We start from the raw sequence: 13,823 nt of genomic DNA on the forward strand, positions 1-13,823 counted from the left end.
CCATGACCCGACGTGATTGACGTTTTTCATGAACGGCGCATGCGCCGTCCGTGGACATATTCCAGTGTGCATTTCTCCAAATACGCCGCAAGGACGTATTGGTTTTGACGTGAACGTAAATTACGTCCAGCCCCATTCACGGACGACTTACGCAAACAACGTAAAATATTCAAAATTTGACGCGGGAACGACGTCCATACTTAACATTGGTACGCCGCATGTACGCCACCATATAGCAGGGGTAACTATACGCCGGGAAAAGCCTAACGTAAACGGCGTATCTGTACTGCGTCGACCGGGCGTACGTTCGTGAATTCGCGTATCTAGCTGACTTACATATTTCTAGGCATAAATCAGCGTACACGCCCCTAGCGGCCAGCGTAAATATGCAGTTACGATCTGACAGCGTAAGAGACTTACGCCGGTCCGATCTAATAGAAATCTATGCGTAACTGATTCTAAGATTTAGGCGCATAGATACGACGGCACAACTCAGAGATACGACGGCGTATCTCCTTTGTGAATCTGAGCCTGTGTCTGCTATTCATGGGTTAATAAAGATTTTACAAAGAGGTGATGCCATCAGTGTGTGGCCAGCAATATATTGTTTCCCAGGCTCCTCGGTCAGCACCTAGCCAACAGTTGGAGAGAGGGCATCAGTCCACAGTGGTGCCATTGGGTCTAACTTCTTGGCAGTGTTACTCTAATCAACAATATAATCTTATTGCATTATCAAAATGAAGTACATGTGCACATCATATCATCATCCAATCGAGTGGTAAAGCAATTAACTCTAATATGCCTTGATAACGTTCTATTGGACGAAACACATCGGGTGGAGCTACAGCGGTGATGTCATTTTGCCCGCCAGGGGTGTTAAATGTGTTTTACTGCGTAACATGCGATTTTACATGTATCTATTGTAAGTAGTTTAACCTTTATTAAAAGCTGAAATTTCTAAACTACTACTGTACACTGGAGTTCTCTGTTTTCATCTCATATTGAGTTTAAAGTGGACTCCTTGGTTGTGTGGTAACTCTCTATCCCATCGGGATACTTCCATTAAGGGCAAGTCTAACCAGCTGGTAAGCGGCCTGTGAGTGGTGTGTGCACCTGGGTATGAAGCATTAATCACTCACATTGGATTACTGGATCTTGATGACTCATACACTATATATTGTCAAAAGTATTGGGGCGCCAGCCTTTACACGCACATGAACTTTAATGGCATCCCAGTCTTAGTCCGTAGGGTTTAATATTTAGTTGGCCCCACCCTTTACAGCTTCAACTCTTCTGGGAAGACTGTCCACAAGGTTTAGGAGTGTGTCTATGGGAATATTTCACCATTCTTCCAGAAGTGCATTTGTGAGGTCAGGCACTGATGTTGGACGAGAAGACCTGGCTCACAGTCTCCGCTCTTATTCATCCCAAAGATTTTCTATCGGGTTGAGGTCAGGATTCTGTGCAGATCAGTCAAGTTCCTCCACCCCAAACTCGCTCATCCATGTCTTTATGGACCTTGCTAGGACTGGGATGCCATGAAAGTTCATGTGCGTGTAAAGGAAGGTGTCCCAATACTTTTGACAAAGATGAAAAGGGCGCGCTTATTCAATAATGTGCCATAATGTAATATACTCAAAGAATGAATATGATGAGTATCCAAACATACACATAAATAAATGTGAATACAAGTCCAACTAAAGCCCAATGGTAGGAGTTAGTTCATATAAAGGTAAAAATATCATATAGATAACTTGATAGGAGAGATAAAACATCGCCCTGAGGAAGTCACGTGACCAGTGACGCAACGCATCAGTGGAGCCTTGTGACATCAGTTCCGGTGGTGTTTTATGGAAGTACGGTGAGGGGTCGAGTGTGTCACTACTCCCATTGCTTTTTACTGTGGTTTTTACCCTTACTTCATGTAAGCAGTTTCTTTTACTAAATACATTTACTTTTCATTTGGCAATATTGCACTATGGCTGTTCTTTGTTTCCTTTGAGCGCCATTTACACAAGAAGTGCCATTCCTTGGAGAGAGCTGTTTCCTCTATATGTGGAATTACCCAAGATGTGTTGATGCCAAGTTTTGAACGTAGATCTTCGTCTTTGTCTGGAAGCCGGATGCCTTTACAGATCCATCAGCAGGATTCCTTATCTGACTATCTGATGAGCCTTGTCTGACCCTTGGGGTCATTGTTGGAGGTGAGCCGCCAATTCATAAATGTTACAGTCGATGCTTGGATAGATGTTTTATCTGTTTTTTCTTCTATCAAGTTATCTCATAGGAGATTTTTACCTTTATATGGACTAACTCCTACCATTGGGCTTTAGTTGGACTTTTATTCACATTTATTTATTTGTATGTTTGGATACTCATCATATTCATTCTTTGAGTATATTACTTTATGGCACATTGTTGAATAACCACTCTCATAGTTTTATTTTACATTTATTATGCAGTGTTTTTTGAGTACACTACTAAGTGGTTGCAGCAAATTCACGGTCACTATGGGCCAGATTCAGTAAGAGTTAGGCCGGCGTATCAGTAGATACGCTGACCTAACTTGGAATTTGCGCTGTCCTAAGTTTAAGTGTATTCTCAAACAGAGATACACTTAAACCTATCTAAGATACGACGGCTTGCGCCGTCCTATCTTAGGTTGCAATATTTAAGCTGGCCGATAGGTGGCGCTTCCATTGCGGTCGGCGTAGAATATGTAAATCACTAGATACGCCTATTCACGAACGTACGTCGCAGTAACGATATGCCATTTCCGTAAGAGATAGGCCGCCTAAAGATAAACATGCCCCCTAGGTGGCGTAGCCAATGTTAAGTATGGCCGTCGTTCCCGCGTCGAAATTAGAAAATTTTACGTTGTTTGCGTAAGTGGACGTCATTTACGTCCACGTCGAAACCAATAGGCCCGTGCGGCGTACTTTGCCGCAATGCACACTGGGATATGTAGGCGGACGGCGCATGAGCCGTTCCAAAAAAACGTCAATCACGTCCGGTCAACACAAATTAACATAGAACACGCCCCCTCAGCCTATTTTGAATTAGGCGCCCAAACGCCCGCTCACTTTAGGCTACGCTGCCGTAACTTAGCAGGCAAGTACTTTGTGAATCATGTACTTGCCTCGCTAACTTACGGCGGCGTAGTGTAAACACGATACACTACGCCGTCGCAAAGTTAGGGCGGGCTATGTGAATCTAGCCCTATACATGTACTATATTTTTTTTTTCTGAGTTTATTTTCTCTATATTCACTGGAGGCTGATGGTTTATATAAGCTTAAAAATTAGAACATAGAACGCAAGTTCTTCCCTTATAAAACATAGGCCCGGATTCACATACATTGGCGCATATTTATGCCGGCGTAGCGTATCTAATATACGCTACGCCGACGTAACGCAGAGAGGCAAGCACCGAATTCACAAAGCACTTGCCTCCCAAACTGCGCTGGGTTCCCTCGGCGTAAGCCGTCGTAGGTGGAAGTGGGCGTGAGCCATGCTAATGAGGCGTGACCCCATGCAAATGATGGGCCGAGTGCCATACAAGTATTTAAAACGAACGGCGCATTCGCCGTCCCGTGGACGTAACCCAGTGCGCATGCTCAGAATCACATCGGAACTACTCCCTAAGATACGACGGATCACTGCCTACGACGTGAACGTAACCTACGCCCAGCCCTATTCACGTACTACGTAAACGACGTAAAATACGACGGCTGTGTTCCCTGGTCCATACCTTAGCATGAGTTGCGCCTCATATATGGGGCTTAACTTTACGCCGGACGTACGACTTACGCAAACCGCGTATATTATGCGCCGGGCGCAAGTACGTTCGTGAATCGGCGTATCTCCCTCATTTGCATATGTGCATAGAAAATCAATGGGAAATGCGCCCAGCGTAAATATGCGCCCACGATACGACGGCGTAGGCAAGTTACGTCGGTCAAAGGAAGCCTATTTTCTGGCGTATCTTAGTATGTGGGTCGGCGCATAGATACGACGGCGCACATTTGTACTTACGTCGGCGTATCTTGAGATACGTCTGCGTAAGTGCTTTGTGAATCCGGGCCATAGTTGATATGTACTCATGAACTTTCTGCACTGAGCAGAGCTGTATCCTGGCCTAGGCCAAAAAAGCCCAGGCCTAGGGCAGCACTTGGCAGGGGGGCAGCACGGAAAGAGTCCCCGCCGGCTTGTGCTACACTGTTAGTGTAACGCCAGTCTGATGGGGAGGACTGGGCTGAGAGGCAAATTAGTCTAGCGCCCCCATATAGCAGCTGCGCTGCTTCCGGTATACGTGCGGCCAGCATTCCGGAACTGGGTGGGGGGAGGGGCGCCGCTTCTAATTTTGACTGTCCTGTCATCCTGGACCACAAACCTTCCTCACTGTGCTATATGTTTTCTGCTGCACAATTGGCATGGTTGTATCTTCTTATGCCGCGTACACACGATCGGAATTTTCCGACAAGAACAGTGGATTATTTTCCGACGGAATGTTGGCTCAAACTTGTGTTGCATACACCCGGTCACACAAATGTTGTCGGAAATTCCAAACGTCAAGTACGCGGTGACGTACAACACTAGGACGAGCCGAGAAAAATTAAGTTCAATGATTACGAGCATGCGTAGGAATTGCATGCAGACGATCGGCATTTCCGACAAGAACTTTTCCCGTCGGAAAATTTGAGAACCAGCTCTCAAATGTTTGTTGTCGGAAATTCCGACAGGAAATGTCAGATGGGGCCTACACATGGTCGAAATTTCCGACCAAAAGCTCACATCAAATTTTTCTTGTCGGAAATGTTGATCGTGTGTACGCGGCATTAGTCCTCTTCATAAAACTTCCAGAAGTTTGTGCTTGAAGTAGAACTATAGGCAACACTTTTTTTTTTCATTTTGGATAGAGTAAGGGAGGGTTATAGCCCCTGTCAATTTATTTTTTACCATCCCTGTCCCATTGCAGAGATTTCCCTTCACTTCCTGCCCCATAGCCAAACAGGAAGTGAGAGGAAATTATGCAAATTAAGGGAATCCTTTGCCCCCCACAGGCCCTCAGAACTAGAGTCCCCACTCGAAAATTTCAGGGCGGGTCTTAAACAGAAAGGGGTGTGGCCTTGACAGGAAGGGGTAGGGTGCACGAGTTTAGTCAGGCCTAGGGCCGCACAAAACCTAAATACACTACTGGCACTAAGCACTTTTTTTCTCATAGATGGACTTTCTTTAGACTTTTTGGTCCGGATTCACAAAGCACTTACACCGACGTATCTCGAGATACGCCGCGTAAGTGTAACTATGCGCCATCGTATCTGTGCGCCGTGCCCACAAAACTAGATACGCCTGAAAATAGGCTTCCTACGACCGACGTAACTTGCCTATGCCGTCGTATCGTGGGCACATATTTAAGCCGGGCGCATTTGCCGCTCCCATAGATTTTCTATGCACATATGCAAATGAGGGAGATACGCCGATTCACAAACGTAGTTGCGCCCGGCGCATCATATACGCGGTTTGCGTAAGTCGTACGTCCGGCGTAAAGTTATTCCCAATATAGGAGGCGCAACTCATGCAAAGGTATGGACCAGGGAACACAGCCGTCGTATCTTTTGTCGTTTACGTTGTACGTGAATATGACTAGGCGTAGGTTACGTTCACGTCGTAGGCAGTGATCCGACGTATCTTAGGCAGTTGTCTCGACGTGATTCTGAGCATGCGCACTGGGATGCAGCCACGGGACGGCGCATGCGCGGTTCATTTTAAGTACTTCTATGGCGCTTGGCCCATCATTTGCATGGGGTCACGCCTCATTAGCATGGCTCACGCCCACTTCCACCTACACTGGCTTACGCCTAGGAAACCCAGCGTATCTTTAACAGCGAGTGGGAGCAAGTGCTTTGTGAATCCAGTGCCTGCCTCTGTGCGCTGCGACGGCGTTGCGTAAAAGAGATATGCTACGGCGGCATAAATATGCGCCGATGTCTGTGAATCCTGGCCTGTATATATTTCTTTGCACATATTGACCTTTGATGTATTTGTTTTTTGATGAATTTCTTTCTCTCTTGATTGGATGATCATATGATGTGCACATGCGCTTTATTTTGATAGTGCGACACGATTATTGGTTATATTGGTTTATTATATTTATATGTGGATTTATAGTGCAGCTCACTTTATTATTTTGACACTTTGCGCAATCACTCTCGATGTATAAAGCACTGCACACACGATCGGTTTGTCTGATGAAAACGGACCGATGGAACGATTTCATACACGATCGGTTTGTCTGATGAAAACGGACCGATGGAACGCTTTCATCAGACAAACCGATCGTGTGTGGGCCCTATCGGTTTGTTTTCCATCGGTTAAAAAAAAATTGAACATGTTTTAAAATTTTCCTATGGATAAAAAACTGATAGAAAAAAACTATCGTCTGTGTGGAACTCCATCGGAGGAAAATCCACGCATGCTCAGAATCAAGTTGACGCATGCTCGGAAGCATTGAACTTCATTTTTCTCAGCACGTCGTAGTGTTTTACGTCACCGCGTTGGACACGGTCGGATTTTTGACTGATGGTGTGTAGGCAAGACTGATGAAGCCTCGTACACACGATCAGTCCATCCGATGAGAACGGTCTGATGGACCGTTGTCGTCTGTTAACCGATGAAGCTGACTGATGGTCCGTCACGCCTACACACCATCGGTTAAAAAAACGATCGTGTCAGAACGCGGTGACGAAAAAAAACAACGATGTGCTGAAAAAAACGAAGTTCAATGCTTCCAAGCATGCGTGGACTTGATTCTGAGCATGCGTGGATTTTTAACCGATGGTTGTGCCTACTACAGGGGCGGACTGACCATTGAGTCACTCGGGCACTGCCCGAGAGCCCCATGCCACTAGGGGGCCCCATCAGGGTTGCCAGGCTCAGTAAAGCAAGGGACGGTATGTAAAAATCTGTGTTTTTTTTTACATCTGTCCCTGATATGTCCAAAACCGACATGCTTTTGATGTGAAAATCCTGAGATTTTAGCTGCCCCGCCTCTGCACTGCCTCCTGGCGTGGTGGCCATCTGTAAGCCCAGGGGCCCCATAATCGTCTATTGCCCAGGGGCCCCATGAGTTGTCAGTCCGTCCCTGGCCTACTAACGATCGTTTTTTTCCCATCGGTTAGGAATCCATCGGTTAAATTTAAAGCAAGTTGGCATTTTTTTAACCGATGGTTAAATAACCTATTGGGCCCACACACGATGGGTTTTGACCAAAGAAAACGGTTCATCAGACCGTTGTCCTCTGGTTAACCTATCGTGTGTACGAGGCCTAAAAGTCAGCTTCATCGGATATCCATCGGATTAGATTCCATCAGATATCCGATCGTGTGAACAGGGCATTAGTGTTACTCTTATGCATTACTTAGTATGCTGTTCATAGCATTAAAAATGAATCTGATGGTAGATGCAAAGATGCTTTACAGTACAGGCCCTAACCCGCAAACAATAGGAAAAAAACCTTTGCATATAATAATGGTATAATTAAAGTTAAACCAATTCAGTGCCAGATCAATATAAAAGTGCTAGTGCATTAAACACAATAATAAAGTGCTGAACTTAGGAAGTTAGGAGTTGAAAATTCAGCGCAGACATTTTGAGATTTAACATATCTGATGCTAGATCTGCAATATTGAAGATCACATATTTAGGACAAAGAAAATCTACATGACATAAGTTTCCGGAATGATGCCTTAAATTCACTGTTCCTTAAGCTGTAGATGATTGGGTTCAACATTGGTATGGCTACTGTATAGACCACAGAGGCCACTCTGTCCGCTTCCATTGAGTGGCTATTTCCCGGTCTCAGGTAGATGAAGAACAGGCTTCCGTAGTAAAGCGTAAACACTACAAAGTGGGAAATACAAGTAGATGCGGCTTTACTTCTCCCATGTTCTGGACGGATCTTAAGTAGAGAATGGATAATGAAAAAGTAGGAAATTATGACCACAAGTGCCGAGCCGCCCTCGTTGAATCCACAGAAAGTGAATAAGATCAGTTCATTGACGGATGTATCCGAACAAGAGAGTTTCAAGAGAGGTGGCATATCACAGAAAAAGTAACTTATTTCAGTCTTACAAAAGGTTAGGCGGAAAGTAAAACAAGTGTGAAACAAGGACTGGATGAGGCCGTTCAGATAAGCCCCAACGATGAGCCAGGCACAGAACCTCATGGTCATTATGGCGGGATACCGCAAGGGATTGCAGATGGCAAGGTATCGATCGTAAGCCATGATGGCAAGGAGGATGCTCTCCGATGTGATCAGCACTGCGAAGAGGAACATCTGAACCACGCACCCCGAATAGGTGATGGATTTGTCTTTCATTAGGAAGGTAGAGAGCATTTTGGGGGCTATTACTGTAGCATAGATAATGTCTAAAAATGCAAGATTTCCCAAAAAGAAATACATTGGCTTATGAAGGCCGGTGTTAAAGAATGTAACGGCTATAATGCAAATATTGCCCAATAGCGTGAAGACATAGATCATGAGAAACACAATAAACAAGACGACCATGAGATCATTGCGGTTAGTAAACCCCAGTAGGATAAAACCAGTGACCACTGTTTGGTTCCTCTCCATTGTCCCATGTAGTCTTTTACGGTTCTAAAGGATTCCCTACAAAGGAAAATTTGCGTAAAACTTCATGAAGGCCAATTTGAATTCCATTTTGGTGAAGATTTTGGGCTCACTTGGTATTGGGTGGGGTGTGACCACATGTTAACACAGAATCTGCATAAAGGCTAATTCAGATTTCTCATTGTAGTATACGTAGGGCTACGTTTTACTTTCTGTTGGTTTATATAGTATTAAACCCCTCCGTGTTTTTAATTTAACTAAGCGCAATAATATTATACATAAACATTCATTCAACTCGAACAATCTCACAACTCAGTGACCAGGAGGTAAATGTCCTTTTGTGCTTTAATGCTTGTTGAAATCGGTTGAAGTCAGCAGCACCTCCCCCTCCCTCCCCCGCTCGGTCCGACACTTACCCCATCTAGGTGGCAGGAATCGGGCAGCGGCTCTTGTATCCTATCCATCATCACGGCCGCTCCTATTCTCCTTCTGGGTGTCCAATTGGATCGCCTTTCCTTTCAGCCAATCGAGTGATGGGTCTTAAGACCCGCTTCCTGATTGGCTCAAGGAGGATCAGTGTTACAATAGCGAATATTCATTCGCCATTGTAACACACCTGGGTGGGCTCAGTTCACATTCTCTGCGCCCTAAGCCCACCCTATTTTGAAGCCTATTAGAGCTTCTGTCTGTAATCAGGTGCTTAAAAAAACACACACCCCCATTGGAATCCATTCATCCGATGTCCTGCAAGGGGCCGGACGCATGGATAGGGGGGATGCCACCCATGTGCCCTTAATAGACAGGCCACCCCTGGGTGAAGTGCAGAGTTAGCTTTGGGATACTTCAAATTTAGTGCACAAGCAATCAGAGGACACTCTTTGCTCTATCTACTCTCTAGTTGGGTTAAGCAGCAGACAGTCACTAGGATCTTACATCCAGTCCTATACCCACAAGGTCCCCATATACTTGGATTCCTCTGTCCAATATCAGCCAGACACCTCTCCTGTGAATCCCTAGGCCAGATCCTCAGTAAATCCCCCCTAATTCAGATTCAACTCTTTCAATCAAATAGGCCTTCCAGAGTTGGGACCTCGATGGACTCTTGCAGACTTCAACTAAACTGCCCAGAAGAGCAGAAGGCTGGCATTTTCTTCTCCTGGACAAAAGCACTGCTGCTCCAGGCCCAAACTGTTTATGCATAGCCCCCAACTGTCCTTGGTTTTAAGGGACTGTCCATAATTCGGAACAAAGTTCCTGCATCCCTCTTTCTTCCTCACGTGTCCCTCATTTTGTTTCCCAGTGCTAAACCTTTCATCCAATTTCTAAATTGCTGCATTTGTAAATTTCAAAAGTCAGTATAAAGAAATAGTAGTGGTAAAAAAAAGCACTTTCAGGGTTTAACTAATATTTTTTTGTACAATTCTTCTTTTATGGGGCCGTGGCAGGGTGTGTGTCCTATGCCTGCATACTTTTACCTTTACCTTATTCCCGTTTCAAAAAATTGGAAGGTATGATTTATGACCTCCACCTACTATGCATTCTCCCCCAGGGATTGGACAAGACCACATAAATATTTTGGCCCATGGTCTGCCTCTTCCAACCCACTACATTCTAGAACTCAGAGCAGTCACAAATAATCACACACACTGTATACAGAGGAGAAAAAGAACTAGATTCAATTGAGCCTCTCTAAAAACCTATTCTAGGGTTGTGCTACATAGATATAGGATGCACATTTTTTTATGCATTTTTGCGTGCAGTTTTCAAGCATTTTGCGTTTTATGTATTTTTTTCTTTCTCTTTAAACGCACTGTAAACACAATGTACATAGCTGGTTGCTAAGCAGGGGGCTGGGAAGCTGGCCGCCACGTCCTTAACAACCGATGAGTCATCATCAGTGGCAAAAAAAAATGCAAAAAAATGACTTGGGGTTCCCCCCAGGTCTATACCAGGCGCTTTGGGTCTAGTATGGATTCGGGGGGAGCCCCCACGCCAAAATAATTGTTTTAAATGGCGTGGGGTCCCCCCAAAATCCATACCAGATCCTTACCCGAGCATGCCCCCGATAGTTCAGGAGAGGGAGGGGATGAGCGAGCGCCCCCCCCCCCCCTCTCCTGAACCATACCAGGCCGCATGCCCTCAACATGGGAGGGTGGGTGCTTTGAGGCAGGGGGCTCTGCCCTCCCCGCCCCAAATTCCCGTGCCCCATATTGATATGGACAAGGGTCTCATTCCGACAACCCTGACTGTTGGTTGTTGGGGTCTGCGGGCGGGGGGCTTATAGGAATCTCGAAGCCCCCATTAACAAGGGGGCCCCCAGATCCCGCCCCCTATGTGAATGGGTATTGGGTACATCGTAGCCCTATCTATTCACCAAAAAAACTGTGAAATGTTAACAAATGACAAGAGCCTGTTTTTGACAAGTCCTTTATTAAATAAGATGCCTGAAGCCATCTTCTCCCGAAGCCAGCATCTCCCGGTGCCGCCGTCTTCTTCTTCGCCGCTGCTGTCTTCTTCATCACCGCCGGTTACCCGCTAAAAAACAAAAAAATGCCGGTCTTGTCCTGAAGTTGTCTTTCTCCGTTGTGATGCTCCCGCTGTGCGGCACCCCTTATATAGGCATGGGGCGTGGCCATCCAATGATGTCGCCCGGAAAACCCACCCCTTGTGACATCCCTCATGTTGAGATCATGTGGCCTGGTATGGTTCAGGAGGGGGGCAGTTTGTCATCCCCTCCCTTTCCTGACCTAGTGGGTGGCATGCTCGGATAAGGGTCTGCCATGGATTTTGGTGCAGACCCCACGCCATTTAAACAAAAAAATTGGTGTGGGGAGTCCCCTCCGAATCCATACTAGACCCAAAGGGCCTGGTATAGACCTGGGGGGGATCCCCACACTGTTTTTTTTTGCGATTACATTTTTATTTACATTCAGCTTTCAGCTGGGAAGCCGGCTGAAAGATGATGACTCATCGGTTGTTAGACCCCCTTTCACACTGGGGTAGTTTTTATTTCTTTTTATTTTCTTGTTTACCTTTAATGACAGTGACTCCCTCATCCTATATATTTTTTTTGGGGCAACAATATTAATTGCATTTTTTTCTTTTTGCATAGTACATATCGCCCTTCATGATCTTTACTTAGAGCAGATTTATTTGTATTTTCCTTTCAAAATATTTTATTTTCATAGTATATAGAATACAATTTAATACAATTAATAATTGTTTTAAAGTCACAGAAATAATAAATCTTGGATAATGACAAGCTTAAACAAATGAGTAATAAATAGCTAAATTAATAGAAACAAAAAATTAGGGGGGTAATATAACCTTATTAGGTCCAACTAAGAAATCATCAAGCTCAAGGAAGACCATCCAAAGAATAGAGCCTGCTACATGTGTATGTAGCACTACCCCCGGAGGAGCTGCTGGTTGTTTTAGGTGGCACATTTACCTTGTGGCTCTTCGGAATTCTTAGGGGTGTATGATGCATTTAGTAGAAGTATAGGAATGTCCACAACAGGTGCTCTTTGCTGTGCTCTTTATTACCCAGCCGGGTAAAAAAACAATAAAACTTGTGGTGAGGAAAGTAAAGTTGAAGAAAGAAAGGAGAATAGAAAATTCAGGCGTAATGATAGGTAAACGGTCCTGCTCCCAAACGTAACTCTGCGCCACTCCTGCCTGAGTGGGTTTAGTGTACCCGGACAGGCCTCTCTCACTGACCTGGCAGCTGGAGTATCACTCGGACATTTGTAGGATAAAGTCTCTGCCACAGACCCTCCTTGGTGTCCGGCTACCTCGATCCCCGGTGGTTTGTCGAGGCCCTTTTGGACCGCCAGCCTCTCAATGGCGCTCCTCAGACGGACTCCCCACCGAACAGCACTACCGCTTGGGATCCTCAAAAGTGGGAACCCAGTCGCTCACTGGGTCCCCGTTGCTGCTCAAATGTTCCGGACCAACAGGGTCCCGTAACCAGGAACACCGCGTGGCACGCACGCCCCGGCCAGGTAGGCCATAACGCCGGGGCGCCGTGATGTGGCCACCCTAAAGGTGGGTGCCACACTGGACGAATGAGAACCCAGAACCAAGGGCGTCTGCCCCATGAATGCCCCTCCCCAGCATGTACAGTGAGGCCAAACCCTCCTGATTGGCTGCTGGGGAAGAGCACCCAAACCTTGACTCCACTGCTGCCACCTACTGCACAGGGGTGGGAAGAACACCCCAGCACAGCAGAATGAGCCCACAGCACAGCCCAGCTGAGACCGAGACCCTGTTTTGCACATAACAATTTGGATCAGAGTTTAACTACACTCTGATCTCCCTCTAAATTTAAATATCACCGGTACCTAAAGTAACCCAGCACTACATGTATAATGGAGACTACGTTAGGACAAACTACTACAGAAGCTAAAAGGTAGAAGGCACAAAACACAGGCATCCTTAACCACTTAAGACCCGGACCTTTAGGCAGCTAAAGGACCCGGCCAGGTTTTGCGATTCGGCACTGCGTCGTTTTAACAGACAATTGCGCGGTCGTGCGACGTGGCTCCCAAACAAAATTGGCGTCCTTTTTTTCCCACAAATATAGATTTCTTTTGGTGGTATTTGATCACCTCTGCGGTTTTTATTTTTTGCGCTAAAAAAATAGAGCAACAATTTTAAAAACATGCAATATTTTTTACTTTTTGCTATAATAAATATCCCCCAAAAATATATAAAAATTGTTTTTTTTCCCTCAGTTTAGGCCGATACGCATTCTTCTACCTATTTTTGGTAAAAAAAATCGCAATAAGCGTTTATCGGTTGGTTTGCACAAAATGTATAGTGTTTACAAAATAGGGGATAGTTTTATTGCATTTTTATTAAAAAAAAATGTTTACTACTAATGGCGGCGATCAGCGATTTTTTTTCGTGACTGCGACATTATGGCGGACACTTCGGACAATTTTGACACATTTTTGGGACCATTGTCATTTTCACAGCAAAAAATGCATTTAAAATGCATTGTTTACTGTGAAAATGACAATTGCAGTTTAGGAGTTAACCACAAGGGGGCACTGAATGGGTTATGTATGACCTAATATGTGTTTCTAACTGTAGGGGGTGTGGCTGTAGGTGTGACGTCATAAAAGGGATCACACGATCGATGACGGCGCCACAGTGAAGAACGGAGATGCTGTGTTTACAAACAGCTC

The 13,823-nt window shown here is 45.3% G+C and overlaps 1 protein-coding gene across 1 annotated transcript; it reads right to left on the reverse strand.

The window, feature by feature from the left end:
* Positions 1 to 7,608: 7,608 nt before the first annotated feature.
* Positions 7,609 to 8,664, reverse strand: LOC120928489 (olfactory receptor 5AS1-like). The gene has a single exon (XM_040339584.1). It carries the CDS (start codon positions 8,632 to 8,634, stop codon positions 7,702 to 7,704), a length of 933 nt encoding a protein of 310 aa, XP_040195518.1. The 5' UTR covers positions 8,635 to 8,664; the 3' UTR covers positions 7,609 to 7,701.
* Positions 8,665 to 13,823: the final 5,159 nt, after the last annotated feature.

This window comes from Rana temporaria, chromosome 2 (genome assembly GCF_905171775.1).
Source record: "Rana temporaria chromosome 2, aRanTem1.1, whole genome shotgun sequence".
NCBI classification, from domain to species: domain Eukaryota; kingdom Metazoa; phylum Chordata; class Amphibia; order Anura; family Ranidae; genus Rana; species Rana temporaria.

What these genes read in the sequence shown, in the direction of transcription:
- LOC120928489 (XM_040339584.1), bottom strand. Translation starts at nt 8,634, where the DNA reads ATGGAGAGGAACCAAACAGTGGTCACTGGTTTTATCCTACTGGGGTTT.